This window comes from Buteo buteo, chromosome 7 (assembly GCF_964188355.1).
Source record: "Buteo buteo chromosome 7, bButBut1.hap1.1, whole genome shotgun sequence".
Classification (NCBI taxonomy): Eukaryota; Metazoa; Chordata; class Aves; order Accipitriformes; family Accipitridae; genus Buteo; species Buteo buteo.
This window is the reverse complement of record NC_134177.1, coordinates 19,114,300-19,140,716: the sequence shown is the minus strand read 5'-3', so window position 1 is coordinate 19,140,716 and position 26,417 is coordinate 19,114,300. Positions and strand designations below refer to the sequence as shown.

Genomic DNA, 26,417 nt, shown 5'->3' with positions numbered 1-26,417 from the left:
TACTACTTACCTGTTGGGTGACTCCATGCCCGTAACCAGCAGCAGTTTCAGTGTATTACATCATACCCCAAATACTACCAGGGATTTGGTGAAACCCACAGGTACAGTGATGGCCGCTTATGTTTCTGACTACCTTGAAAGACTGAGATTTTCATTAAAGCCAGTGCTCATTGGGACCAGTAATACATAGAAATACTCTCTTATACTTCATTCTTGTGAAGAAGCCAAACATCTGAGAATATTTGGAAAAAATAGTACCAGTTCACTTTATAACATCATTATAAATTTGACAATGAATGTTTATGCAGATATTGTAATAGTCTCATGAACAGGTTGTTAATTTGCTAGCTGCAAGTCAATTAGCACAAACAAGTTGATGGCGAGTCAACTTGAACCACATAATTTTTACTGGAAAAGCAACTAATAGTATTTTTCCTTACATTAGAAGGATTGATTAGACAGTTCCTTTCCCCATCAGGTTTTTCTGAGTCAGTGTCAGCACGCCATGCATTCAGACTTGCTGTAGCAATTTCTGTTTCAATGCAGAGCCAAAAGGCATAATACATTATCTCTCTCAGACCAAGGACTTTGTTAAATGTTGATACTACATTAACGGGACGAATGTTCACCCACACTGACAGGCAAGGTTTGTTCAGTATTTTTTCAGCTAGCCAACAGTGCTCTCTGACAGAGACTCTTTCTCTTCCCCGCTTCATTACCATACTGTCTTCCCTCCCTGCCATCTTAAACCCAAGAGAAAGATGTAATTACTTGACAATATTTTAAAACCTAATCTAAGAGCATGTGAAGAAAAAATCTTGCTCAATTTGAAGTCGTGAAAGGGCTGAAGTCAAACTAACATCACTTTATTTAAACTGTAAGGACTAGGTAACATTTCTAAACACATGTCCTGACTTGAATAGGAAGAAAGAGCAGCACATTGCAATGGGAGCTCTGGAACTTATGCCTGCTCAGGGGGAACTCCATCATCCTCTGTTGATCTGCTCCCCTGTGCCAGTCTAAGCAGATCAGGGCTCTGCCTCTGCTCTCAGTGCACAGATACCTGCTGGGAATAGCAGTCTCATCAATCTCAGCTAAGGAGATGCCAAAATAAACATTATGCAAATAGTAGCAAATAAATCAAAGGAAAGACCGTCGCAATTAGCTTGTCCAATGGCCCTTTCACTGTAGGACTGAGGCATTTGAGTGGCGCCGGGAAGCTTTTTCTTTGTCTGAATCTAGCTGCTCACCAACAATAAAAAGACCTGGCTAAGAACCAGAATGTGGCTTTTTTTTTCCCCTTTTTAAAAGTAGAGAGATGAACTGTTGTTAGGTGTTTGTGTTTGTTTTGGTTTTGGTTTTTTTTTTTTTTTTTTTTTTTACAGTATTCTGAATAAATCTCGAGCTGTTAACCCTCATTCTTGATGCATGGTAGTCGAATCATTGGCTTGGTTAATTAGACCATATTGTATACTGAGAACAGGCAATATGGGTACCTCAGGGATCGCTCGCTGAGTTGTAAGTAGCTACTCGTGTCATCAGGATTGTCCTCATCGTTAGCTAGCTGGGACCAGCTGCCAGTGCTTTCTTCACTGCTGCTGAGATGGTTTGGAAATTCTTCAGCTGTTTTTGTCTCTCCTATGATTTCAGCATCTGGTCTGCTCTGAGGACTGTTGCTGGTAGGGTGATAAGGAAGGCACATTGATATTGTAATATAGGCAAACAAACTGATGTCACCAATCTTCAAGCAATGCTGCTCATTAAAGTCAACCAAGCTGCAAAATTATACAGATGCAAGAGTTTGGACAAGTTTATAATTTATACACAAAGTCCAGCTGGACATATGGTCTGAGATGCTTTTTAAAAAGGATCTTCTTATGGCTGCTATAAAGAAACACAAACCAAAGTAAGCCTTATACTGAACTATGCATAGAAAAGACTTTACATGTACAAAAAGATTTTACATGTACAAAAAGAACTGCTCACTGCATAGGCCTATTGCTTAATGCACTTCAGTCAATCAGTGGTTGAAATATATGGTATATGTTAGTGCAGAATGCCAGCATTTCTTGGAAATATATGTTGGCACTAAATCCCGGTCCTACTAATGGGTGAATAAGTTTCTTGCCAGGGTTTTCTACTCTGTTAGCATTGTAGATGCAAAAGAGGTCTAGAAGTAAAAGTAGGAAAGTATTGTGGGTTGTGAATCACTAATGAATCTTAGCCACCTTTGCTTTTTAAGATCTTTGCTGCTTAGGTTGGGGAAGGACAAAGTATTCTTTTTCTAGGTAGGTGTGCAGCAGGTAGTCAGAAACCAGACTGAATATGGAGCCCAGACTGAGTTTAGAAAATACAGGGTTAAGGGAAAAATGCTTTATAATTCTGCACACTTGACATATGTCACACACACACATATTTATATGACACGTTTTTATATATTTACACACTCTCCCACAAATGCAAACACAAACAAAAAAACCCCACCTATACTTACGGTAACTTTTCAGAGCAAAAGTGAACTTTGTGAGACTTAACATGGAACTTCTGATATGCAGGCCGAAAAGTATGTAATAATCCAACCCCACCCCACCCCCCTCTTTTTGGATAATAAGAAAGAATTAATTGTATTGCTGCAGCACCAGAATAACAATTAAAACAAAACTAGTTTTGTTATATGTACTGGGTGGTCTGCATTTGCAAGATCCCTCTAGAGAAGTTCTCGCCTCCAGACTTTTATCTATAGTTATGGCTGAGGTGCCCTGTCTTCAGTTAGAGCAAGAGATCACCCCGAAAATTCTATTGCTCCCAAGTAATTAACATGATTAAGAATATACCACGACATTAATATTGTGGATATCTCCTTTTGCCATGCTCTCATTCTCAGGACAACTGAGAAGTTGCTGCATGAATGCTGGATGCTAGAGAGAGGCAGCCTCCTGTACAGGGAGAAAGGGACTTGTTTGCCTGAGGGCCCCTGCTCTATCAGGCAGTCAACATCTGTCAAATACCTACGCCTGTCATCCCTGACCCCTCAGGTACAAAACTTGTCATCTGCAGTAACATGAAGGCACTGAGCAGCCAGGTCACAGGGTAGTGGTGTTATTCAGATTTTTAATACAGGGCAGGTAGCACCTAATACTTGGTCCAAAACATGAGAGATTTTTTGTGGGCATTGTTACTTGGCTTTTGGGGTTTTATTTGATTCATTATGCAATTACATCTCAGACTAGCAATGCTTTGAACTGACAGTTCCCTGCTTCTGAACAGTCAGTTGGAACGGTTTCTGTGTAACCGTGATAGGACTGGGTCTGTTGCACTGCCTACGTACAAGAAACAACTCTTTTTCCTTGCTGAAGACCTTTTCCCCAGGCCTGCATGGCTTTTTTTAATTTTTTTTTTTTCTTCTAATTGATTCTACATCTGCTTGATATTTTGCCTGAAGTCCTATGTGCCTGTACCTACACTAGCAAATAATTTCATGCAGTAGGAGAGGATCAAAGCAATTGGTGCTGATGCTTTTATATTTACATATATGTATTTTTTTTAGGTTTTTACTTCAGTCTAGGCTTGGTCCAGACAGCCATGCCACAAGTGATTTAAATCCATGTGAAGAACCACTGGAAGCTTTGCCTTCCCAGTAGGGGTACGAGCACATCTGGTACACACTTGTGCAGCTTCTAGTTGAGATTCCTTTAAAAGAAATCTGTGTTGCACGCTGCAAACAGACCCGAAGCATGGACATGGAGACAAGATGATTCAGAACTGCACTGCATTGCTGAACCAAAATGCTCATGTAGGTGTAGCCTCTGGTTACTAAAACTGCCCTGCCAATCCTATTGCTTTAAGCTTCCCATAGCCACTTTGGGAACTCTGCATCAAAGGCAGAGGAAAAGTTGTTATTAAAGGACTCTCAAACTGTGCAAAAACAACTTCATTTTCAAAGAGTCAAGATTCCAAACAGGTAGATTTCTAAATGTATCTTATTAAAAGTAGGTCGCCTTTGAAAGAAGAGGAAGGTTAGTGGGGGAGAGTCAGTATGAAAGAATAGTGACATTATGATAATTATCCACCTAACTGCTACCATACACAGTAAAGTACATGCTTTCTCACTTCAAGCAGAGCTTTGTCAAAAGTCAAAACAGAGCACTGCCTAGAATAAAATGAGCTACAAAATGGTTTCTAACACTAGCACCTGCGCTCTTTCTAGCACTCTGAGATAATGGGGTGCTGCAGTGCTCCAAGTGATTGGCAGTTTAGATACCATTAAAGTAACAGATACGATGAAGAAATGTAGTTAAAAAAAGGTAATGCCTTGAGAAAGAGCCTTGATCTTAACCTCGCAGCATCCACAACAATCCTCTGCATTTGTACTGCACTCTCATACTGGGCTTACACTTTGCCTTAACCAAAGTTGCAGATTCCTCAACAAAAGGAGTACAACTGTAAGGAGAGGGTCGTAAGCTGTGGTATAAACTCTGTGAAATTAAATTAAAATAAAATGAATTGTTATTATTTTCTCTATCTAAATTCTACCAGAGATGTCTTGAACCAAAGGAGGCAAGGTGTGCTTTTAATTACTATTTTATTTCCTTCACTAAAGAGTTTTTATTACTTGTTGCTCCAGACTGTAAACACAGAGCTGAACTTCAAGCTCTTGGAAGTCTGGTCTTGTTTCCAGGTACACAAAGCATTAGTTATATGAACAAGCATAGTAGGGAACTACAGGTCAAATTCTGCTATCTTCTGTTTTACACTAACACTGATTTTTTTTTTTTTTTTTTTTAATTGAGATATCAGCCAGCGCTAAATGAAATTTCAAACTTTGTCCGTCTTTCCTGTCTTAACTATGGAAGACTTAAATATCTGTAGAGAGAAAACTTACTTGTCTGTGTAGTATTAGATTTGAATCTCAGAAACAGCATGGTCATATTCAATGTAAGTTTGCTCCAGAAATTGGCACTGTGATACATGATTGGGTGATTTTATGCTATTAGAAACCTGTAGTCAGAACTTAGCCTGTTTATTTCTTTAAAAGTGCTTCTCTTCTTATCATCTTTATCAAAATAATTTTTACTGGGAAATTACAACAAACACCAAAGCAATGTGCTGATTTGCTGTTTCATCACTTACCTATTTTGCAGGGAACTGGAAACCATGTGTTTCCCACCAAAAGCTTCTGGAGGCTTCTCTTTGTTTTGATGCTCCTTTTCAGAAGGGCCACATGAAGTTAAGGACTCCAGGTCTTTACCTGTCTCATCTCGTTGATCAGTTTCTATCTGAATTAAAGGCACTTCCCTGTGCTGACCTGCAGGGAGGCATCCAGGGCTCTTTGTATGCTCTTTTTTCTCATCCAAATTTACTCCATCCCTTTTGGGTTTTGATTGAATCCGAGTTGCCCTTTGGGGGTGTTTGCTTTCCAGCACATGAGCTTGGCTTGTATAATCAAAGGAATCCTGCTGGACAACAGTTAAATTTTTACCACTTTCGACAATATTTGCAGCCAGTCTGTTTGCATATTGTTCCACATGTGGTGGGGAATCACTGTGAAATTGGTCTGCCTCTGCAGCCTCTGCCTCATCTGCTATGATTTTGTTCTTGCGCATTAGAGATTCAATAGAACTTGCCCACGTCTCATGAATCAACATATCTGTTATCTGGTCAGTCTTGCATCTTTGGTACAGGCATGAGTCAGACTTGCAAAGACCTGAAGAAGCCACAGTACTGACTGGCTGTACACTTAAGGAATCTTGGTGATGGTGGGCAAATCCATCTAATGAATTTGCCTTAACTGGGACATTAACTGTTAGCCTAGAGCCTGATGATCTGCTGTCAGGCACTGACGATTGCCTAAAGCAAAAAGGTGATCGTAGAGAGGGTGGCAGCAAATTGCCACACCAGTCCTTTGAATTCTGAGGTGAAGATATGTTATCTTTATTTTCCTTTTCTATTTCTCTTAGCATATACCTATAAAATTCTTCTGTTATACTTTCTGTGCTGGACTGTTTGGATGGGCAACTTGGTCTTACATTAAGGTGACCATTTTTCTTGGCTACCTGTTCCAAAGCAGAAGTTAAGATGTTGTTTGCATTTTTTCCTGCATAGTAATCCAGTAATAAATCAAAACCTCTTCCTTCATTTTCCATCTGGTTCACCATAAATCTTGAAAATTCATCTGTAATACTTTCACAACTAGACTGCTTTGAGACAGAACTTGTCTGGCTCACAGGCTGACCAAAGGTGTTCATTAGGCCTAGGGTGTTGAAAGAGGCTTTCGAATCCGAGTCCTCCTCTGGTATGCTCTCACAGCTTGAGGCCTTGGCTCGGCTCCATCTTTCACAGTGCAGCCTATTCCTGGGGTGGTTTGGACCTTGCCAGATGCTATCAACCATGGAGAGTTCGGTGAGGTTCATGATCTTGGCAGCCACTTCATTTGCAAAGATACTGACTGAATCTGGTGTGTCCTCAAGGTTTATGGATTCATCTACTACTCGATTCATCAACCTTTCCTTTAGCTCAGGGTGCTCATCTGTTTTTCTTTTTATCTCACTAAGTCTAGGCGCCCTGTGCTTCCGAACAACTGAACCATTAGCATGGGTTTCCTTTTTCCTTTTCATGGTTCTGCATGATAAGCTCTGGGTCACCAGATATTCATTGCCTCTCTTCCATGCACAGAACCAGGGTTGCTTTCCATTTGAATTTTCAAGACAAATGGCAGCTATTTCTGTTGCCATGGAGACAACTGTTTCTGCCAATTCTTCTGCAAAATCTGTTATACAATATTTGTCCCTTGAATGTTTCACCTGTAGCACAGGCTGAGAAGGAAGCAAGACATGATTTCCTAATAAAGACAAGCTAACCTGAACATCATTATTTAGCACAGCATCACACTTATGCTTGGCCTGGTTTTCTGCGTTTATGGTGGCACTGGAAGACAGCTGTTCTTGAACACCATGCCTGCATTCATTGTTTGCAAAGGTATTTTCTCTGTCTGAAAATGATCTGTAGTCTTTCTTCTGATGATGATTGTTACTCTGATTTGGGGATTTGTAACAGTCTCGTGTGGTTCTTTTCAGGTATCTTTTCTTGGGAGATGTTTTTGCAACAAGTGTGTTATGCCCTGTAGCTCTACTTGTTGGTTCTGAATTCAGTGTGGCACTTTCCTTGCTATTTACATCTTTCACATTACTTTTCCTAGTGTTTGTGACATTTCCAAGATCTTTGCTAGCCCTAGTGCTGTAGGATGTACTAAATGGCTGAACAGCAGAGTGATCAACGGGGCTGTGTGAAGTTTCACATGCAGTTGCTTGTGTTGACCATCCTTCTGCTCTTGTTACTTTCTCTACTTTTGTGCCCTCAGAAAAGAGGGGAGAACACTCTTCAACTTGTCTTATGTCATTCATCTTCTTGAAAGTGAAATACATTATGTTAAAAAGCAACTTGTTTGCAGTGTCCATGAAAATGTCTTGTGTACTTGAGCTGTTTTCTGAACAGGGGTGTAGCTGTCTCTTCTTCCTAACCTCTTCAATAGAATGTCGTAGAATAATATTGGATAAGTTTTGTGCAAGTTCATCCCTGATTACTTCATCAGTGTGTGGAATCCGTGGCCTTGCTGCTGTTTCAATAATTTTTCCATTTATTGTTTCCATAAAATGTCCTACGTTTTTGTATGTGTTGGGTTTTGTCAAAATTATTGATGCCTCTTTGAGAAGTGCTTCTGCGATGGTATCGTTTAGCTTCTCCATGCTGCTTCCTATAGCTATGCTACAATGAAGAGTAATGGCTGCAGAAGTCTGAGCAGCAGACAGAAGTCCGCTCGAAGTTGCAGGGTACTTCTCTTCCTTTGTTTCCCCCAGACCACAGACAGCTACAGCACTCGCTACTTGAGTCATGCCACACAGTGCAGATGGAAATGAATACTCTGTGCTAGCACAGTCATCAAGTAGCTGTGAAGATGCTGTGTGTAGGTCCTCACTATCAACCACTCCGCTTTTAGAGTCTGTGGCTTCTTGATCCGCTCTGAATTTTTCTGCAGCCTGGGGACTGGAAATGGTTCCAATAACAGTGGCTGCACAAGCCAGGGCCACTTCCAGTGCGCTCTGGCCGTGTCCGTTTGAATGTTCTTCCTCAAAGTAATCCGAAACTTCAGCAGAACTTCCTGATTCAGTCCAGTGGCACAGGTTGGGGAACGCAGACCCTGGCCAGTCAGATATATTCTCAGAACTGTCTGGACTTTGCACTATGACGATCTTTGGAAGTTCATTCCACGATTGGTAAGCAGATACGTCTTCTGACTTACAGGAGCTTCCTACGGAGATGCTGACTGCAGCCTCCTCACTAAAAGTGGGTTGAGACTGTGATAGTCTAATGAACGCATCTTGCAGAACAGATTCTGCTAAATTGGTGGCATACTGACCTGTAGTTGCCTGCTCATTTTGCGAGGGAGGATCAGTTTTCCTGATACTTGCACAATCCTCTCCATCTGTCTTACTGCTGTGTTTTGCTGTTGGGTCATACAGAGGCCCCAGCTCCTCTTTAGCCATTTTGGTTAAAGGTCCATCTTCTAACGTGTGTGCTGAGCAGGAAATTTCAACCTCGCCAGTCAAATTAGTAGTACTAAAGGATGAAGTAGCTCTTCGAGCTAATTCCTTCTGCCAGAGTATTTCCTGGTCTGACTTATCTTCAGGTTGTAAGATGGCATCTTCAGCCACAACATTCACAGCTTCAGAGACTCTAGTAGCTGCATTATCTTTATTAATGCAGTTCCCTTCAAGAATGAATGGCAACCTGGCTTTTCTATAGTGGAGATTTTCAAATCCCTTTCCTTTATTTTTTTTGACATCTGAAGATGCTTCTGAAACACTTACTTTTTCATGACCTATTAAAAGAAAAATAAGAAATTAGTTTTTGCAGAATACCCTGTAACTTTAAAAAGAAAACAGCTGCACAACTGTGTAATGCATTACTGCTCTGTGAAACTACAGCACAGCCATGTATCCATGTCTTTGAACAACAATTTAAAAATATGAATGGCTGTCCATTTTCTAAATTACAGATAAATATATGCATGAATTAACATCAAGTGCAATTTCTGTGAGCATTGCCATGGCTGTTTTGCAGTATGAACAACAGCAGTATTATGCTCAGTCCCATTGCTTTTACCAGATTTATATTCATCACCCTCGTTGTCATCCTCAAGGTGCTCAGATGCTGTGAGGAAATCTTCTTCTATTGAAGACACTGAGCAGTTTGTGTCATCCTCAGGCTTTAAGACATGCGCTTCTATCTGCAGCTGCCTTTCCTGAACGAGCTCAAGTCCAATCAGAAACTTGTTTATTTCAAAAATGATGCAGCTTGCGCTGTTTTTCCTGTCCCCCCTTGCACATTGAACCAAGCAGACATCTGCCAGCCAAGGACACTAGAGGGGAAAAGAATCTCAGTTACTTAATTAAAAAAGAAAACTTATTTTAATCTTCCCTCTCTATAAATATCTTGGGCATGTTGTTGCAAAAAGGCAATACAATTTGTCATTTAGATGTTTGTAATGCAGCGTGCAGTTACATATATGCCAAAATAAGACTGCTTGGACTGACAACTTTCGTTATACAGGAGTTTTAGTAGAGAACCCAGCTGTACCACAGGGGCATCTTTATTGTGCTGAAATTACCAAGTGGTTTGTTTTCAATCAACTTCTTGTTTTAATGACAGAGACTTACTTGCTTTTAGCCATGTCAGAGTTAGCCATCTGACATAATGTTATTAATGGTCTCATACCAGCCAGTATTACCTGCCTCTCGAGGGAATCGTTTGTGGGCATGAATTCCTTTTCGGGATAATTTCTGTTGCAACACTTGTTCAAAGGCAGTCCTGTAAATAGTGGCTGGTGAAATTAAGAGCATGTCACCTTCAGATGTTCCTACAGACTGTTTTAAAACAGTGTTTTATTTTGTTTCTTTGCTCTTCTTCCTCTCATTCCTTATTTGCCCAAAGCCCCATTATTTCAGACCAGGCTCCACTGTGTACTGTGCTGAGCCTTTATATAAAACTGTCTCACCCAAAGAAGCTGTACAATTAAGTTGAAAGTTGGACAGAAACTGAGAGGAAGGAACCCTTGTTATCCTCATTTTATTGATATTAAAACTGTTGGATATTTATACAACCACAAAGCTAAGTTGATATCTCTGCACGGGACTAAGTTTGCGGTGTGGATGTACTCTGAAGCAAAGCCAAGCTTTTGCAGCTTGTGATCTTGTGCTTTAACTTCAGACCCCAGGAAGGAGCCAGCTTGAGTGGAACCAGCTCTGGATCGAGGAGGTAGATTTTAAGCTGTGCAAAAGATGCCCTGGACCCTCTGTGCATTTGCACAGTATCTAGCATAATGTAACACCATCCTAGATCTTTTGTCTTTGAGTGTGAATTCAAAGCAAATATCTAGTAATAAAGGGAGTGGGATGACTATTATGTTGGAATAGCATGTTTTATTAGCCTGCTCTTCCTTTCCACCTAAAAAATGTATTTGAAGAGAAAACCAGATAAATTAATGTGTTTAAAAGTAAAAAAGAAAATACAGATTTTTTTTTTTAACTAGCTGCTAAGAAATTGTTGCTGAATCAGACTTGAGCATATACTATATTGTGAAAAATGTTATTAAAAACAGATGCAGCCTTAGATTGAACATTCCCCTGCTGTTTCTCCAGTCCACAGTTTGCAGGGTTGTACTTGTGAAAAGGGCTGAGGGGGCAGAATAAAAATCCTTGTATGAAAACTATGCGAGTCTCCTTACAAATTAAATTCTCTGGAAAGCCAAACAAATGTAAGGATGAACATAGCATGTGCTTATCTGGCCAATAAATGTCACCCAGCCTCAATGCAAAGCTTTACTCATCTTACGGGGTGGAAATTTAGGTTAGTTCTCATTTGTCTCTTGCCTGCACTCTCACCGAGAAGGCTGCCATTCTCAATGGCTGCACTCTTTCAGAGATGGGGATGACTTGGGTACTTGAGTCATCTTATTCAGGCATCAGAACAACCTTGTATCTATTGCAGCAGCTTCCCCCCAGGGAGGTGGGGTTTGGAGCTCCACTGCTCTCACCGTGGGCTTGTGCTCTTATTTTTTTTTTTAAATCTTTCTAAATTCAGCCATTAGTCACAAGTGGCAAGAAAGATCAATAACCAGGCAATTTCTCTCTTTAAAGATCAGTGTATTGGTATAACACAAAATTCAATGATCTTTGCAATACAGCTGTTCCAGGGCCTGCTACATGAAGACTTTTGTACACAAGTTAATTTCAGTGAAAAAAAGTTTTCTGTTTTCTTTTTCTGCAGCAGATAAAACAAGATACCTGCTCATGTTTTAAGTTTGCTGAGATAGTTTTGTAGTCCAAGATAACTCTGCAGTTTTAATGAAGCTGTTCCCAGTTCATGCTTGGCCAAATGAGATCAGAATCAGGCCGAAAAATACTTCAGTATTTTTCATTCTTTTTCTTTACACAGACATGAACAGGCATAATGAATGATAAAAATGGAAAGGAGGAAAAAGACTTTTATTACGATAAGGAGTTAAGCTTCTGGAACTTGTGTATTAAAATGCCTTTAAGCAAATGTTACTGTTTGCTTCCTTTCTCTATGTGGTGTCATTAAGAGGAATTCTTGGCCTCCAGATCACAGATGGGGAACATTTCATTGGCAATAATGGGAGTAAAGGAGTTAGCATGAGAACTTTGCTTTTGGCTTCTTCAAATGTTAAGTTTTAATTAATGCATTAATTACTTTTTAAGTTGACAGAAGCTAAATGAGGTATCAGCTCTGATATGGTTAATGTAGCTTGGTATTTTCCATCGTCACATTCAGGTTTACAGTAGCCTCTAGGATCTTCAAGTCCTATCGTCAGCTCTTTTCTGAGGTGCATGCATGGGAGAAGATGGACTGGGAACAAAAGTGGGAGGTAGCAAGACTTCACTTGAAAGGGAGTCTGTAGGATCTGTGGCCCAATCTAGCTATGTGCACAGAAAAAGTGTTACATCGTTCCTTTCCCCCCTCTGTGCCACCCTTCTGACTCCTGCTACTCTTGAAATCTGGGCTTATGAATCATCTCTGCCACCAATGCCTGCCTTCCCTGAAGGATCAGCCGCTAATATGGCTTAAAGCATTATCAGCTGCAACCCAGACATCCACAGGATCTAGAGGGAATAGCAGAATCTCTCTCCTATCTGTGTCACTCCCCCACCGCCAAGCACACTTAACAGGCTTTTGTTAGATTTATTTTTTTATGTTGGCAAACTCCCACCCATCTCTTAAACTGGTGCAAGGTCTTTGCTTTCAGCTTCCTTTCTTCCATTTTCCAAATTCTATCCTTCACAGGTGTGATGTGATCTTAAAGATGAGTTTGATTCCTACCTGGGGAACTTCATAATCAGCCTGAAGGTTTCCTGATGCTAATCCACTCAGCAGGACTATTTCATTTTCCTTTGGTGGCTGTACGTTCATCGAACTGATGAGTTTGGGGAGATTTGGAGAGACGCTGATCAACCTCTGTAGTATGAAAGATAGATTTTTGCTCTCACGAAATGAAGTCTGAGTTGCACAGTTATATTCATAAATATCAAAATGAAATACCACTTATAGGTGTCCCTTTAGAAAGCTTACTTGAACTTACTACTTTGAGTGGATTAAAAATAAAACTGGCAGCGTTAAAATGCACACTCTTTCTTTTGAGCTATCAGGCAAGACAACGGTGACAGCATGAAATTCTGGACAACTGTCCAGCAGGACAATCTGTCATCCCTTACTTTGTCATGTGCTAAACGGCTTGATTGTATTTGTGCATCTAAATGCTTGTCCTTCCTATCACGAGTGAGTTCCTGAGAGACTGAGAACACTGTGTCTGTTATTGTCTAAAACAGAAAAGATTCTGTGAGTATGGTAATGAGAACAGGGCAAATCTTCCAGTTTTCCTCCAGGCATATGACAAGCAAGAAACCAAAGGGAAAGTTAGCTGGAAATTGCTGATCAAATTGATGCAATGCTAAACCTGGAATAACAGGAGCATTTAATACACAGATGAAATATGCATTTCTTTGCTGTTCCACTGGAGACCTTCAAGAGCTTTCATTTTGTATTGGTTTTATGTGGCAAGGTTTTGGTAGCGAGGGGGGTTACAGGGGTGGCTTCTGTAAGAAGCTGCTGGAAGCTTCCCCTGTGTTCGAGAGAGAGCGAGCCCATACCAGTCGGCTCTGAGACGGACCCGCCGCCGGCCAAGGCCGAGCCAATCAGTGATAGTGGTAATGCCTCTGTGATAACATTTTTAAGAAGGAAAAAAGTTGGGAGAGTGAGAAACAGCCGCTGGAGAGAGGAGTGAGAACATGTAAGAGAAACAAGCCTGCGGACACCAAGGTCAGTGAAGAAGGAGGGGGAGGAGATGCTCCAGGCGCTGGAGCAGAGATTCCCCTGCAGCCCGTGGTGAAGACCCTGGTGAGGCAGGCTGTCCCCCTGCAGCCCAGGGAGGTCCACGGTGGAGCAGATATCCACCTGCAGCCCGTGGAGGACCCCACGCCGGAGCCGGTGGGTTCCCGAAGGAGGCCGTGACCCCGTGGGAACCCTGCGCTGGAGCAGGTTCCTGGCAGGACCTGCGGATCTGCGGAGAGAGGAGCCCGTGGAGCAGGTTTTCTGGCAGGACTTGTGACCCCGTGGGGGACCCGCGCTGGAGCAGTCTGCTCCTGAAGGACTGCACACCGTGGAAAGGACCCATGCTGGAGCAGTTCGTGAAGAGCTGCAGCCCGTGGGAATGGCCCACGTTGGAGAAGTTCGTGGAGGACTGTCTCCCGTGGGTGGGACCCCACGCTGGAGCGGGGGAAGAGCGTGATCAGCCCTCACCCTGAGGAGGTGAAGTGGCAGAAAATAACGTGTGATGACCGTAAACCCCATCCCTGTCCCCCTTGTGCCGCTGGGGGGGTTTGGTGGAGAAATCTGGGAGTGAAGTTGTGCCAGGGAAGAAGGGAGGGGTGGTGGGAAGGTGTTCTGAGATTTCGTTTTGTTTCTCATTACCTTACTCTGGCTGATTTGTAATAAATTGAGTTAATTTTCCCTAAGCTGAGTCTGTTTTGCCCGTGACGGTAATTAGTGAATGATCTCTCCTGTCCTTATCTCGACCCGCAAGTTTTTGTTATATTTTTCTCTCCCCTGTCCAGCTGAGGATGGGGGAGTGATAGAACGGCTTTGGTGGGCACCTGGCGTCCAGCCAGAGTCAACCCATCACACATTTGAAATGATACAGTCTTTTTCTACCTGTTACGTATTTGCTAGAGCCAAAAGTGGTAATAGTCACAACATGAATGATGCTACATAACACAGATTTGTATCACAACACTGCTAGGAGTCCCCAGTGTGTGCAGGAGACATCTGTGCTCCTTTGTGTACAAAGGCCAGACCAAAAGGCCAACACCTACTCTAAGAGCGCTTGCAGTTCTTTTCTGCCAGGGATCTCAGTGTGCTTCCTTTATGAACAGGGAATCAAGGATGACTCCTTGCAGAGGAAGTAAATACCACCTCCATTTTATGCACTAACGCAGCCTATCAAACAGCAAAGCCATTAAGGGAATGCAGATCTCGGGCACCCAGCTGTATGCTTCAGTTATTATGCAATTCAATGATACTTCACTTTTTCCTTTTCATCATAAGCTCACAGTACTGTTATTTTTCCTCAGAGTAAATTAGGTAAAATAAAACTTTCTGGCTTAGCAAATCTAATTCAGTTTTGGGGAACAATTCACTTTTCAGTAGATTGATCTTCAGATGAGGCTAAGTATTTGTATTTGACATAACTAAATTCAGTGCTTCAATTCGGTTTGACATTTCAGTATAGTACAAAAAAAATTCTCATCCCTTTCTTTTTTCAAATTATAGCCTTTCTGTTATCACACACATTTCTCTGTATCTCTATTCTTCTACTGCCTAAATTGCCGCATTTTATCAGATCTCTTGGCTAGGAAACCATGGCTTTTTGTATATCTTTTACTTTGGTTCCTTACCTTTTGTTCAGAATAAAAAAGGAAAAGTCTGGAAAGATGATTATTTTACACCAAAAAAACCCAATTTAACCCATTCCAAGGTTAAATGGGTAATGCAAAATCCTTAACAGTACCTATTAGTAAATAGTTATATATTTCATATAAATAACAGCTATGCTAGCGTCTTTAAAATTCTTCTATGAAATGCTTCCACCACATCAGTGTTATATAAAAAATCCACCCTGCTCAAAGCTAATTTACACAAACTGCATATTATATAACACAAACTGCATATTGTACACAAAAATTGTGATGAGGGTGTTTCCTCTTAGAGAAGAATACACAGTACCTGTGCTAGGAGTGAATTTTTAGCATGTACACTGAAAACTAAAAGAAAAGAATCATTTTCCAGTCACGGCTAATAAATGTGTTGACTCTGCACCAGAAACTACCTTTCTAAAATGCAGCCAGGTATTGCGGTCTCTCTGTTACCAGTCGCCCCCACGCGCCGGGTGGGGAGTGCCAGCTGTGGGCATGTCGGGGTGCAGCACTTTGGGGAGCCGACCGGGCTCTGCTGCGAAGGAAGAGCTTAGGGCTCTGCGAAGCGCACAGGCGGTGAACGCACCGCTGCGGTAGGGCTGATAGGTAAAAATCATGCAGCTGCTTTGAAAGGTGATTTGTGCTTGTGAGGGAGTAATCTCATCTCCAGGCACTGTAAAGGATAGCTGCATGAAGCCAGTTTAAGTTGGCTTTTACAGATACCTAGTTCTAAGATCGAGAGAGAAGCTTTTGGTGTTTCCTTATGACTTGCTGCACCTTTTGTTCCTAAATAAACATTGTAAACAACAATAAAACCATTGCTTATTAGAAAACAACCAGTCATTCTGTGGGTTCAGTAAAGTTAAACCTCTCGAGCTGTTCTGCACAGTTAACCTGCTGATCCAACAGAAAAATCGTTTTGCTGCAAGAAACCGTATTTATTTTTGAGATATGAATTTTCACAGATCCAGGATGCAGAAAACAGCATAGAAAAGCAGTGCCTGCTAATGAATGACTTGTAGGAGGCAACAAGGTCCCAGCATTGCTTTCCCTCCCATGAGCTAAAAGTGGTTTCAGCAAACTAACTGTACTGCTTTACTGAGGAACTCCCTGCATACTGTCAGGAGATCCTAGATGTGGTTCCCTTACCACATATTGCTGCTGTATTGCGTGTCGATCGTGGGCACCAAGCCAGGATGATGAAAATGAACTGATAAAGGAAGATGTAAACTCAAAACTGACACCAGGCCATATCTTCAAAATCTGACTTTCTCAGATTTGAGGTTTTTTTTCAAATGGTATGCATTCTAAATAGTATATCATGATGTAGGTTGTCTTAGTGTTTGTAAAATAACCAAGCTTTTTTCTCTCTTTTTTTTTTTTTAAATCCCATTTTTCTACCCTCCAAACTCTCAGTTAAATGGTAAAACATACCTTTTAGTTCTGTTTTATCTAGAACCTTCCCGAAGACCACATAATCAAAGTATCTGGAGTCTGACTAAGACCGGTCAGCTGAACAAGACCAAAATGAGTAGAAGATTCTCAAAGGGGTTTTGGCAGTAGAAGAGAGAGATATCAGAAATTGTTTTTTTGTAGTATTATGTCAAATTAAAAAATTGAATGTATGACATACCCATGTTCACTTCTCTGATAAAACCAAAGCTGAACAAGAGGTTCAATCACATGATAACTGCTGTGAATTCACAGGCTGCAACAATCCGTTAGATATTTCTGGGCTGAGAATAAGAAAAGCTATAAAATATGGCCTGATGTTGAGATAATTTCAGATTCCCGGTGCATGTTATTAAGACCCAGACTGTTACCTGTTTCACTTGCTCATCGCTGCAGTCATCTCTGTTTGCATCTAAATTCACAAAACAAACCTGTAATAAGAGAGAAAAAGAAACAGTAGCTTATAAAGTCATGTTAGAATGGCAGCAATCCTTTTAAAGTCAATATATGTTCCTTTTCTAGCCTTGCAGCTGAATATGTGAAGCCTTTCCCTAGTACAAGAAAGGTTGAAAAGTTAGTGAAGAGAATACCAGAGTAGATATTAAGAAAGAAGAAAAAAAGGATCAAAAGTCATGACTTTATCTGCTCTGACAATTAGCTTGTCTGGTGAATGAGCTAATGTTGCCAATAAACTGTAATACCGAGGATATTAGAAAAGACAGAGGAAATGTTAAAAATGCATTTGATTATATATCAGATAAACTCTTCAAGTCTTGCTTTTCCAATGATTTCTTCTTTTCAGGCACTTGTTGCTAAATGTTTCATAAGTGCAATTGCGAGTTGCTTTTAGAGTTTTCTCCACATCACATAAATATGGTAGTGTTTTTCCTAACTGTCCAAACTTCCTAAGTAGAAGTTTAAGACTTTATGGAAATAATTTTTTTTTAACTGATTCATGAGCCGATATGCAAGGAGAGGTTTTCAGCAGTGCTAACTGGCATTGCAATAGGTGGCAGAACAGCTTACTATTTAGCAAGTTTACATGTGATTCACTGGCAAGTACTACTTTTAACGAGGTCTTTTGCTCCTTCTTTGATCATCATGAGTTTCAGAAACCATTTAATGGTAGTGAGATTGACTTAAACAGAAACTTCAGGTCTGAGGACCATTTCATTTCTGACACTTTCATTTTTTTACATGACTGGAAGGCCATTTTCTAATTTTCAGAAAACAGAAAATCTCTTCTCCAGCTTTATTTCTGAGTTAGAAGTTGGGACTCCAAAGCTAGGCTGACTGTCCTACTTCTGAGCACTGGAGGTAACCTTTTAGAAGTTTGAGAGTTTGGTGTTGTCATGATTTAAACCAAAACCTGGCACAGATTCAGGGCTGAGCTGAAGCCAACATCTGATGCCAAACAAATTGCAGATCCAGAATTTACCTTCTAAAAGGTGAGTGATTTCTTTTTTTTTTTCTTTTCTTTTTCTTTTCCAGCAAACACTAAGTACTTCTTTCCCTAATTCTATGTAAATTTCCCCTAGAAAAATAAAATTTCTAAATTATCCCCTTCAGCAATATTCTTGTGTTAGGCTTCCAAGCTCCTGTTGTGTGCCTGCTTTTACCCCAAGATAACACCGATTTCAGTTTATATATGTACATACCATATGTACAGATCAGGACCATCTGCAGTAACAGCCAGCACAGCAGATGGAAAGATCCAGCCAGACCTCCCATTGTAAACCAAAAAAACCTCACTGAAAAAGAAAGCTTTTTGCCTTTTTAAATAGTTTAATGGCGTCTCTAGATGAACTTAAAAATGTATTTTCCAACATTTTTACAGTTTTAGGAATAATATTTCTCTGAAAATGTCAACAATCAGACTATGCCACTGTCATCTGCATTTTATGGCTGGCTAACTTTTAAGAAATAGTTATAAAAATTTCTAAGCTATAAAGTATTTAAAATACCCTCTAGCAACATAATGTGGTAGTTATGTAATGTCCTAAACATGTTACAGTTAATTATACAGGAAAAAAATTGTCTTCCTTTCCACTGGGATTTTATATGTAGGCATTTTACATATCAGAAATGGGTAGCTATTACAGAGCATTAGAAAATTACACTCTTGATTCGCATGTGCACCTGTCCAATGCCCGCCGTGATATGCGGTTATGAGTCCGCAGGTGCATGGAGGTGCGTTTTCTTAGACGACCGTTAATTTGGCAACCACGGTAGGAGTGCTGGAAGGTATGGGTCCAGTTTCTAGTCCTCTCAAGCATGTTCGCTACCATCCTGAAGGTAGGGCTATTACTTAGGAGCTTTGTTTCCAAGCCCCCATGCCAGAGTGGTAAGGTCTAGTTCTGTACTGCCATTCAGTGTGAAAGCTTTCTGAAAAAGCTGCGTAGGAGCAGTCGTGTCTGCACATACATTCCAGCCAAACACTCGACACTCTGGTAAACCTTGTTTTGTCATTTGCTACCTACATGCTGGCACAATGGTACATGTCTGCTGTATTCTACACTAGCACTCCTACCAGAGACACCAACTACCATCCTAAAGGTATGTCCTTTTCAAGCAGCCAAAAAAAATGATCACCTCTGTTTCATGTGGTGTGGATGGTATACAACTTGCTAATGCCTCAGTAGAAGAAATAACAGTGTAAGCAGGAATATCTATTATTTAAAGTGATATTATCTTTCATCTTTTTTTTTTTCTTCAGAACTTAAAATGAACTTATATTATAAAACCTACGGCAGTACTGAATCCAGTTTCTAAATACACTTGTCAAATTCCGTTGACACGATGCGGTCTCTTAGCATCTTCCTGTTCTGTGGATTTTGCAGTTTTAATTATAGGCAATTTTTAAACAAAAATAGTTTTGCACTGGTGAAAGACACTGAAGAACTCATTTACTTTTTCTGTTCTGCTCTGTGCTTTGAGATTAGCCCTGCTTTGAGCAGGAGGTGGGACTACGTGACTGCTGTAATCATAAATTAACTCTACAGCTCCATCCTGGCAGGCTCTGCACTACTGCTACCTTCTAGGAAGTTCACTGTGAGGATATTTTTCTTGGAGATACTTCACTAGAGGTGCTCAAAGAGAAAAAGATCCATCTGAAAAATCTCTCACTGTTTTCTGCTTACGTAATACAAAATTTAAGCTCTCACTAGCTTGTGTTGCTTGATGAACTTCTAGTAACTACCAGAGACTCCTCCATCAAAACAAGGCAAAACAACACTACAGAATAATTCATAATCTGTAGGAAGAAAATATTGCATAGATTATGAAGAAAGAGCCAAGATTAAGTCAGCATTTGTCAACCTCAATTTAATTCTGACTTTTTTTCCTTTGGATCAGATGCAAGTTAATGTATTTTAGCTTAGTTTAACTAGAACTTAACCTTGTCCTAATAATAGTATCTTTGAATGTCTATCTTTTCCCATACGCTTCTCCTTTACACCTCACATCCTTGTCTTCCCACAAACATCTTTTCACTTCCAAAATGTGTCTGCTCTCCACTCATACTGAGCTACTGTCTGGAAATCATGCAGAAACATCAAGATAGTGCTTTTTATTCTGGCTAAGGAAATATCTATTTTGAGGGGAGAAACGAACAAAAATTAAATGGTGTTACATAATACAAAAAGGAAAAAAACCCCACCACCCAAATTCTGGCTTTACATAGTGAGATAGTCACCCACAACTTCCCTGTTAGATGCTAATACCTACTTTTGGTTCCAGTGTAGAAATCCTGTTTGCTGAAGTGAGAACAACGCTTTTCTTTTGGTGAACATGTACCACTGCACTCAAATCTAGAGTCTCAATACTGGCAGAAAGCAGTATGCTACATATCCAGAGACCATTTGATACACAATCACATTGTAAATAGCAACCCCTATGCAGATCCTTGTACATGAATAACACAAATTGGGGTCTGACTCCCAGGCCTCCTCTTCATAAAAGTCTCTAAGCTTTTCTACTAGGACAGTACCAGGGAGATTATCATCACTAAATTTCTGAGCTTTGATCCTGAAGAAGCCTTTACTTTCCAGGACCATATAAACAGCAAATAGAGAAACTTTTTTTTTTTCCCCCTTCCCTATTTTGCATTATAATCTCTGACTGGTAAGAGGTGTATGTAGTAAATTCTCTATATCAACAATTTCAAGTCCTGAAATCTACTCTTGTGTTGGTGTAGAAACTATGCAGATGCCTCAGTGTCCACTGTCTGCAAATTAAGACTATTACTTCTTAAAAGAACTACATGTTAAGAAAAAAAATTTGTTTATAAAGCACTTAAGGATATAAGGTACTATACACACAATATATTTACTTATTGACAGACAGCCTCAGGGAATCATTAAAAGTGTAACACTGTTCTCTCACTTTGGAAGGGTAAAGCAATTTCACTTTTTTTCCAGAGTAGTGATGCTGGCAAACAGCTGAATGACAGGCAAAGAAATATATTATCGTCTGTATTTTCCTTATTGCTTTCATTTCAGCTTGTATTAACCAAGGTTGGTACTACTACCATTTTAATATTCCCTAGATAAAAAAAAAGCACACTGATGGTAAAAAGAAACAATGTCTCAGAGGTATAATACTAACAACAGTAATTTTTTTAAAAAAACTGTGTATTTTTCTTAAGTGTCTGTTCTACGGTGAAGTCTATTTCAGTTCTGTACTTTTTTCCCCAGATAAAAGACTGCCAAACTACTTTTTTTCTGTTTGTTTTAGGAAGTGCTAATGCCTCCTTCTATTGTCTGTATCAATACCTGACAGTGAGGAAAGGCTTTTTCTTTGTCCTATGAAATATCTTACAGCTTTTGGTGAGACTAAAACAAGCCCTAGCTTGTGGGCTTTTATTAAACTAATATCTTTTTTTTAATTAAGAAGAAAATCTGTTTGTCTTCCAATCTTCTTCTCTGTCACAATACTAACTCGGCAGAGATGTTTGAAGGCTGAGCTTATCCTGCCGCGATAATAGTAGCTTCTTGCACAGTGCTGCTAAGAGCTGCTAGCAGCTTTTGAGAAGAGAAACAGCTTTGAGGTGCTTGGTCCCTTTTCCCCCATGAAGCGTGAGTTCTTCCACCTTCTTCTTAGGGAAGAGGTTGAACTGAAAATCCACTATATTCTTCCCTCTCACTGGGATAATAGCTGTCCCTTGCACCTAACTGATACAGTTACTCTGGTAAGTGAAGTGAGAGCCATAGTCTTGTGTTCTGCGCTGTAAAGAACTGTGATTAACACTTGTTTAAAGGGCTGCAAGAGGTGGTGTGTGTCCCCCCAATCCAAATACATATACATTCTATATCATTCTCCCAAATAAATTTCAATATCTATTTTAAAAGAAAGGAATTTAAACCTGTCTTGGTTTAAGCCCAGCCAACAACCACACAGCCGCTTGCTCACTCCCCCCCGCCCCAGTGGGAATGGCAGGAGAATCGGAAAAAAAGGTAAAACTTGTGGATTGAGATAAGAACGATTTAATAACTAAAGTAAAATAAAATGTAATACTAACAACAATATTAGAATATAATAGTAATAATAATTGTAATGAAAAGGAATATAATTAAAACAACAAACCCCCAAAAACTCAGAACAAAATACCAAGACAAGTGATGCACAATGCAATTGCTCACCATCCACTGACAGATGCCTGAGCAGCCATCTGTGCCTCCCAGCCAACTCCCCCCGGTTTATATACTGAGCATGACGTTCTATGGTATGGAATATCCCTTCGGCTGGTTCAGGTCAGCTGTCCTGCCCATGATCCCTCCCAGCTTCTGGTATACCTGCTCGCTGGCAGAGCATGGGAAACTGAAAAATCCTTAATTTAGGATAAGTGCTACTTAGCAACAACTAGAACATCAGTGTGTTATCAGCGTGATTCTCACATTAAATCCAAAACACACTGTACCATCTACTAAGAAGGAAATGAATTCTATCACAGCTGAAACCAGGACAAAACAAGAGACAGGACTTGAAAATTAAAACTATATACAGACAGCTTGTGCAACCTTAATTCTACCTCGTATGCCCACCTTTATGCAACGCAGGATCTCCGCCTGATTCAATGAACAGGAAGACTGCAAAAAGGTGCAGAATTATGAAGAAGCAGAGAACTGTGTATCTGCCATTTTCTAACACTTGAGTTTATGACTTTGTAACCTAAAGGACACTCTTAAACATGGTTTCTTCATCCTAATCTACGTCATGTGGTTGATTACGACTATGCAGTTAAAGACAGTATCAAAATGCCAAAATGGTGGCAGGACAACATTCAGGTGGCACAAACCACTTCATGCCTGTCACTCTGCCACTGTATCCATACAGTTGATCCTCATCAGCTTTGGCCTAGGTGTCATGTACCTCAGCATAGGCTAAACATCTCTGTATGTATTTGGATTTGCAGGGTAATTGTGCAGAACTCACCGTGTTCTGTGCCCTCCTGGTTGGTATATCAGCATGTAAATCCTGTCTGGAAGCTGAACTTATAGGGTCTTTACGTCCTAGGTCTGTGCTGCTCTGCTTTCTCCATCCTCTCTCCTGTCTTCTGTCACAACACCAAGTCTACTTAGATATGCAAGGTGCCAATTCAGACAGCCCAGGAGAGAGTTAGAGGAAATAACTGGTTTGGGACTGCACTGCAATCTGTCCATAAAACTCATGTTTAATTTCCTACGAACAGAAGTGAAAAAGATAATTAGCCCCAGGAGAGATAGCAGGAGATGATAATTCTGAGCAGGCAGTTCCTGGGTGCAAAGGAAAAACACAGTTTAAATGCCTAAGCCAGTGGATGTGCAGGATACAGTGGTGTGGCCTAGGAAGGCTGAGTGACTGCTGAGCCCAAGCCTGATAGTTGTTTTATATATAAAACCAGCTGAAGCACTGATGAGAATGCAGTCCTCAAGGGCAAAGAACTGAAGCAGTGACTGTATCTCCACAGCAGGAAAGGCAAGTTCAAACTGTGCCGTTCCTTGCACTTTAAGCTTTCCCCAATGACACTCAGTAGTTATTTTGTTCACTTTAGATGTTAGCATCTGTTGCTGACAGGAGTCCAGTGGTGGGAGCAGGAAGGTAGCTGTATGTCAGGGCAGTCGGCTGTCTCCTCTCTGTCCTGGTTTGGGTGATGCAGGTATGAAACTCTCACAACGTGACTTTTAAATTAATACGTATCTGACTGTGCTTGTTTGTATCTTCCCTTGCTCCTTGTGCTCGGTGTGAGTAACATGCATCTTACATTAATGCAGTCATATACTGATTATTTAACATTATCCTTTGAGAAATTAAAGGCTTGGTGGTTTTTCCCACGTTGTTTCCCCTCTATATTTTAGGCAGGTATTGTTTGTTCTCAGCATGTGTATTGTTTCTTATATGCTATTATGCCACTGAACACATTATCCCTTTTTTAAAATGTAGAACTGTGAAGATAGTATGTGAAGAGGGTTGTGAAATTTTACAGCAACCACGATTGCTATGACAGTTGTCTTTAAGGATTTAATGGAGTGTCTGACCTCATTCATTTCTTCTCTCAGCAGTAACTCTGTGATGGGATGGCAGTTTTGGATTCTGAGCCATATTCTCATCCTAATTTACTCTGTGCAAAAGTAGAAAAACAATACAGTAGCTTTAAACTTTTATTAGACCAAAGTCAAAGTCTCCTGGCTTTAGAAAGATAGTTTAGATCACCATAATTTCCCCACAGCACAATACCCGAATACAGCTACTCCAAGGCATCCCTCACTGGAATGGTAAGTGTCTATTTCATAGAACATATAGCTGTGTGTTGTGTTTCCTTAGGAGCTGAAGTGAGCAAAAGCCCTAGGGAAAAATATTGGTTTATTCCATGCATCTGAGACAAAGCAAACTGTAACCCACAGAAAATATCAAAGGAGTGTCTATGTGCCATATTCTGTCCAGAAATTTTCTGTAAGCTTTGTCTCTTTGAAAATGACCAGTAACATTCACATATTTTTGACTTATATTAAGATGGCATAAAATGCCTTTTCCAGCAGATTCTAGTAATGCAGCCATCTGTTTTTGCTGTCTGTATGACAAGATCATTTGTTTTGATGGTTATCAAAATGCTGATCTGCAAAGCTCCCCAAAAGAACCCTGCATTTATTTTCACTTGAATTATTTATGCTAATGTGAAGGCTAAATAAAAACTCTTCCACTTCTTGTGATATATATATGTGTGTGTATATATATATATAGCCTGTCTATAAGGACCCCTAATTATTGATCTCTCTGTTCTTTAAACTTGCAGCTTCTTGAGTCTTGTAATCCCAATAGTTTCAAGTACTTTTTTTTTTAAGAAAGACAAAATAGCTGTAAAATGATGATTTGAAAATAAATGTTCTAAAATGTCACATGAGATTACCCTTTAATAATTAAACAAACTACCTCCTAATTTTGGAGATCCTAGGAATTTTTTTAGCACCTAGGTTTGGTAGGACTTGTGTAAAAGGAGGCTGCTTGTGTGATTTTTTGGGGAAGCTTGTGGCTTTGATCATTTCACCACAATTATTTACTAAAAGAAAACTTTCATAATTGACATCTGAGGCCAATATCTGCACCTCTGAGTACAATTTGTACAATATAATTCTCATTCATGTGCTGAAGAGCTGCTATCAGGTTTTCACTGTGACTCAGGCTTTGGAGACTAGAAGTCTCCCTACACAGCAGCTTCAGAAATTTGAGGTCTTGGGCAAATTCATTGTGTTTGATGGGAATCTTGTTATCAATGACTCAGTGACTGCCCCAATGAATATGCACATGTTGGATGTAAAACTTCACAGAAATGACTCTGCACCCATGAAGGCCAAAAGCAATATCCAGCCTAATATTTCTACCCTTTGCATGTCTCTCATTACCATTAAAAGGTTTATGTTTCTCTCTCACCATTTCAGTTTACAGACTGGGTTCAACAGTAGTTCTTGCTGCAGAATGAATAGAAAGTATTACTGCTCATGCAGGACTACAAAATTAAAATAAATTTCTGTAAAACTTTATGTGCCTGCATTAGTCATCTTAAATTACTTTTTTGCTAGGTCTTACACTTATTTATTTTCTTTCTTTCTGTACCATTTAAATGTCAAGTAGAATCTCAGAGGATTAGATACTATAATTGTGACAGTTAACAAAGCTGAGAAATCTGATTTCAAGGCCAGTCCAAATAAAACAATGATAAATATAAAGCAATAAACTGTAATTGATACCATCTTTTAGCTTTGTTCAAGTTAATCTTTTCCTTTTCCATTTCCTGTAGTTGAAGATTGTTGGTATGGAAAAATTATGGTTCCATCAAACTATTGCAGGGGATGTTATTTTCAAGGAGGATTTGTTCCTAAGCAAAATAATAAGCATGAACCTGAGACCATTTTGTGGGTTGCACAGAAGCCAGTCCTGCTCCTTCCCGTTTTCCTGCATCCTTTGATCTCCTGCTTAGCAGGGCAGGCCGATGCCTGCTCCCCAAATATCAGCAGAGTCTGGAACAATATGTCAGTGACAAGGTAGCTCCAGAAAGACAAAGATAGAACTTTATAAAACAGTACTTCCAAATTTTAGACACTTCCAGGGAAAAGATTTCATAGAAATTGTTGAAACTTTCAGTTGTCAAAATGCTAGGAAGTTTTAACTGTTGTGGTTAACTATAGGCCAGACTCTGCTAAATAACTGCACCAAAAAATAGAAAATACTTAATGGCTTGGAAAAATGAGGTATTTAACAATGAAACCGAGGTGAAAGACTGACTCCCTGCAGCCCTAAATTCCGATTGTCTTGGCAGTCTCTGCCCAGGCCAGTCTTGGTAAGCCAAGAAATGTAACTGCCTGTAGCCTACAAAGCCAAACAGATGCATTCTTAAATCTTAGAAGCAACTGAAGCAGGGAATTATTATGATGTTGGATATATGGTGAAGAA

The 26,417-nt window shown here is 40.1% G+C and overlaps 1 protein-coding gene across 1 annotated transcript in view; it reads right to left on the bottom strand.

Moving 5' to 3' along the window:
* SPHKAP (SPHK1 interactor, AKAP domain containing) overlaps positions 1–26,417 on the bottom strand; it is a 56,982-nt gene that overhangs the window by 7,627 nt on the left and 22,938 nt on the right. The window contains exons 3-7 of the mRNA XM_075031807.1: positions 16,865–16,924; positions 12,394–12,528; positions 9,160–9,415; positions 5,131–8,875; positions 1,497–1,676 (exon numbers count right to left, since the gene is read on the bottom strand). Of these exons, the coding sequence (XP_074887908.1) occupies positions 1,497–1,676; positions 5,131–8,875; positions 9,160–9,415; positions 12,394–12,528; positions 16,865–16,924 (4,376 nt within the window). The remainder of the gene's footprint in view (positions 1–1,496; positions 1,677–5,130; positions 8,876–9,159; positions 9,416–12,393; positions 12,529–16,864; positions 16,925–26,417) is intronic.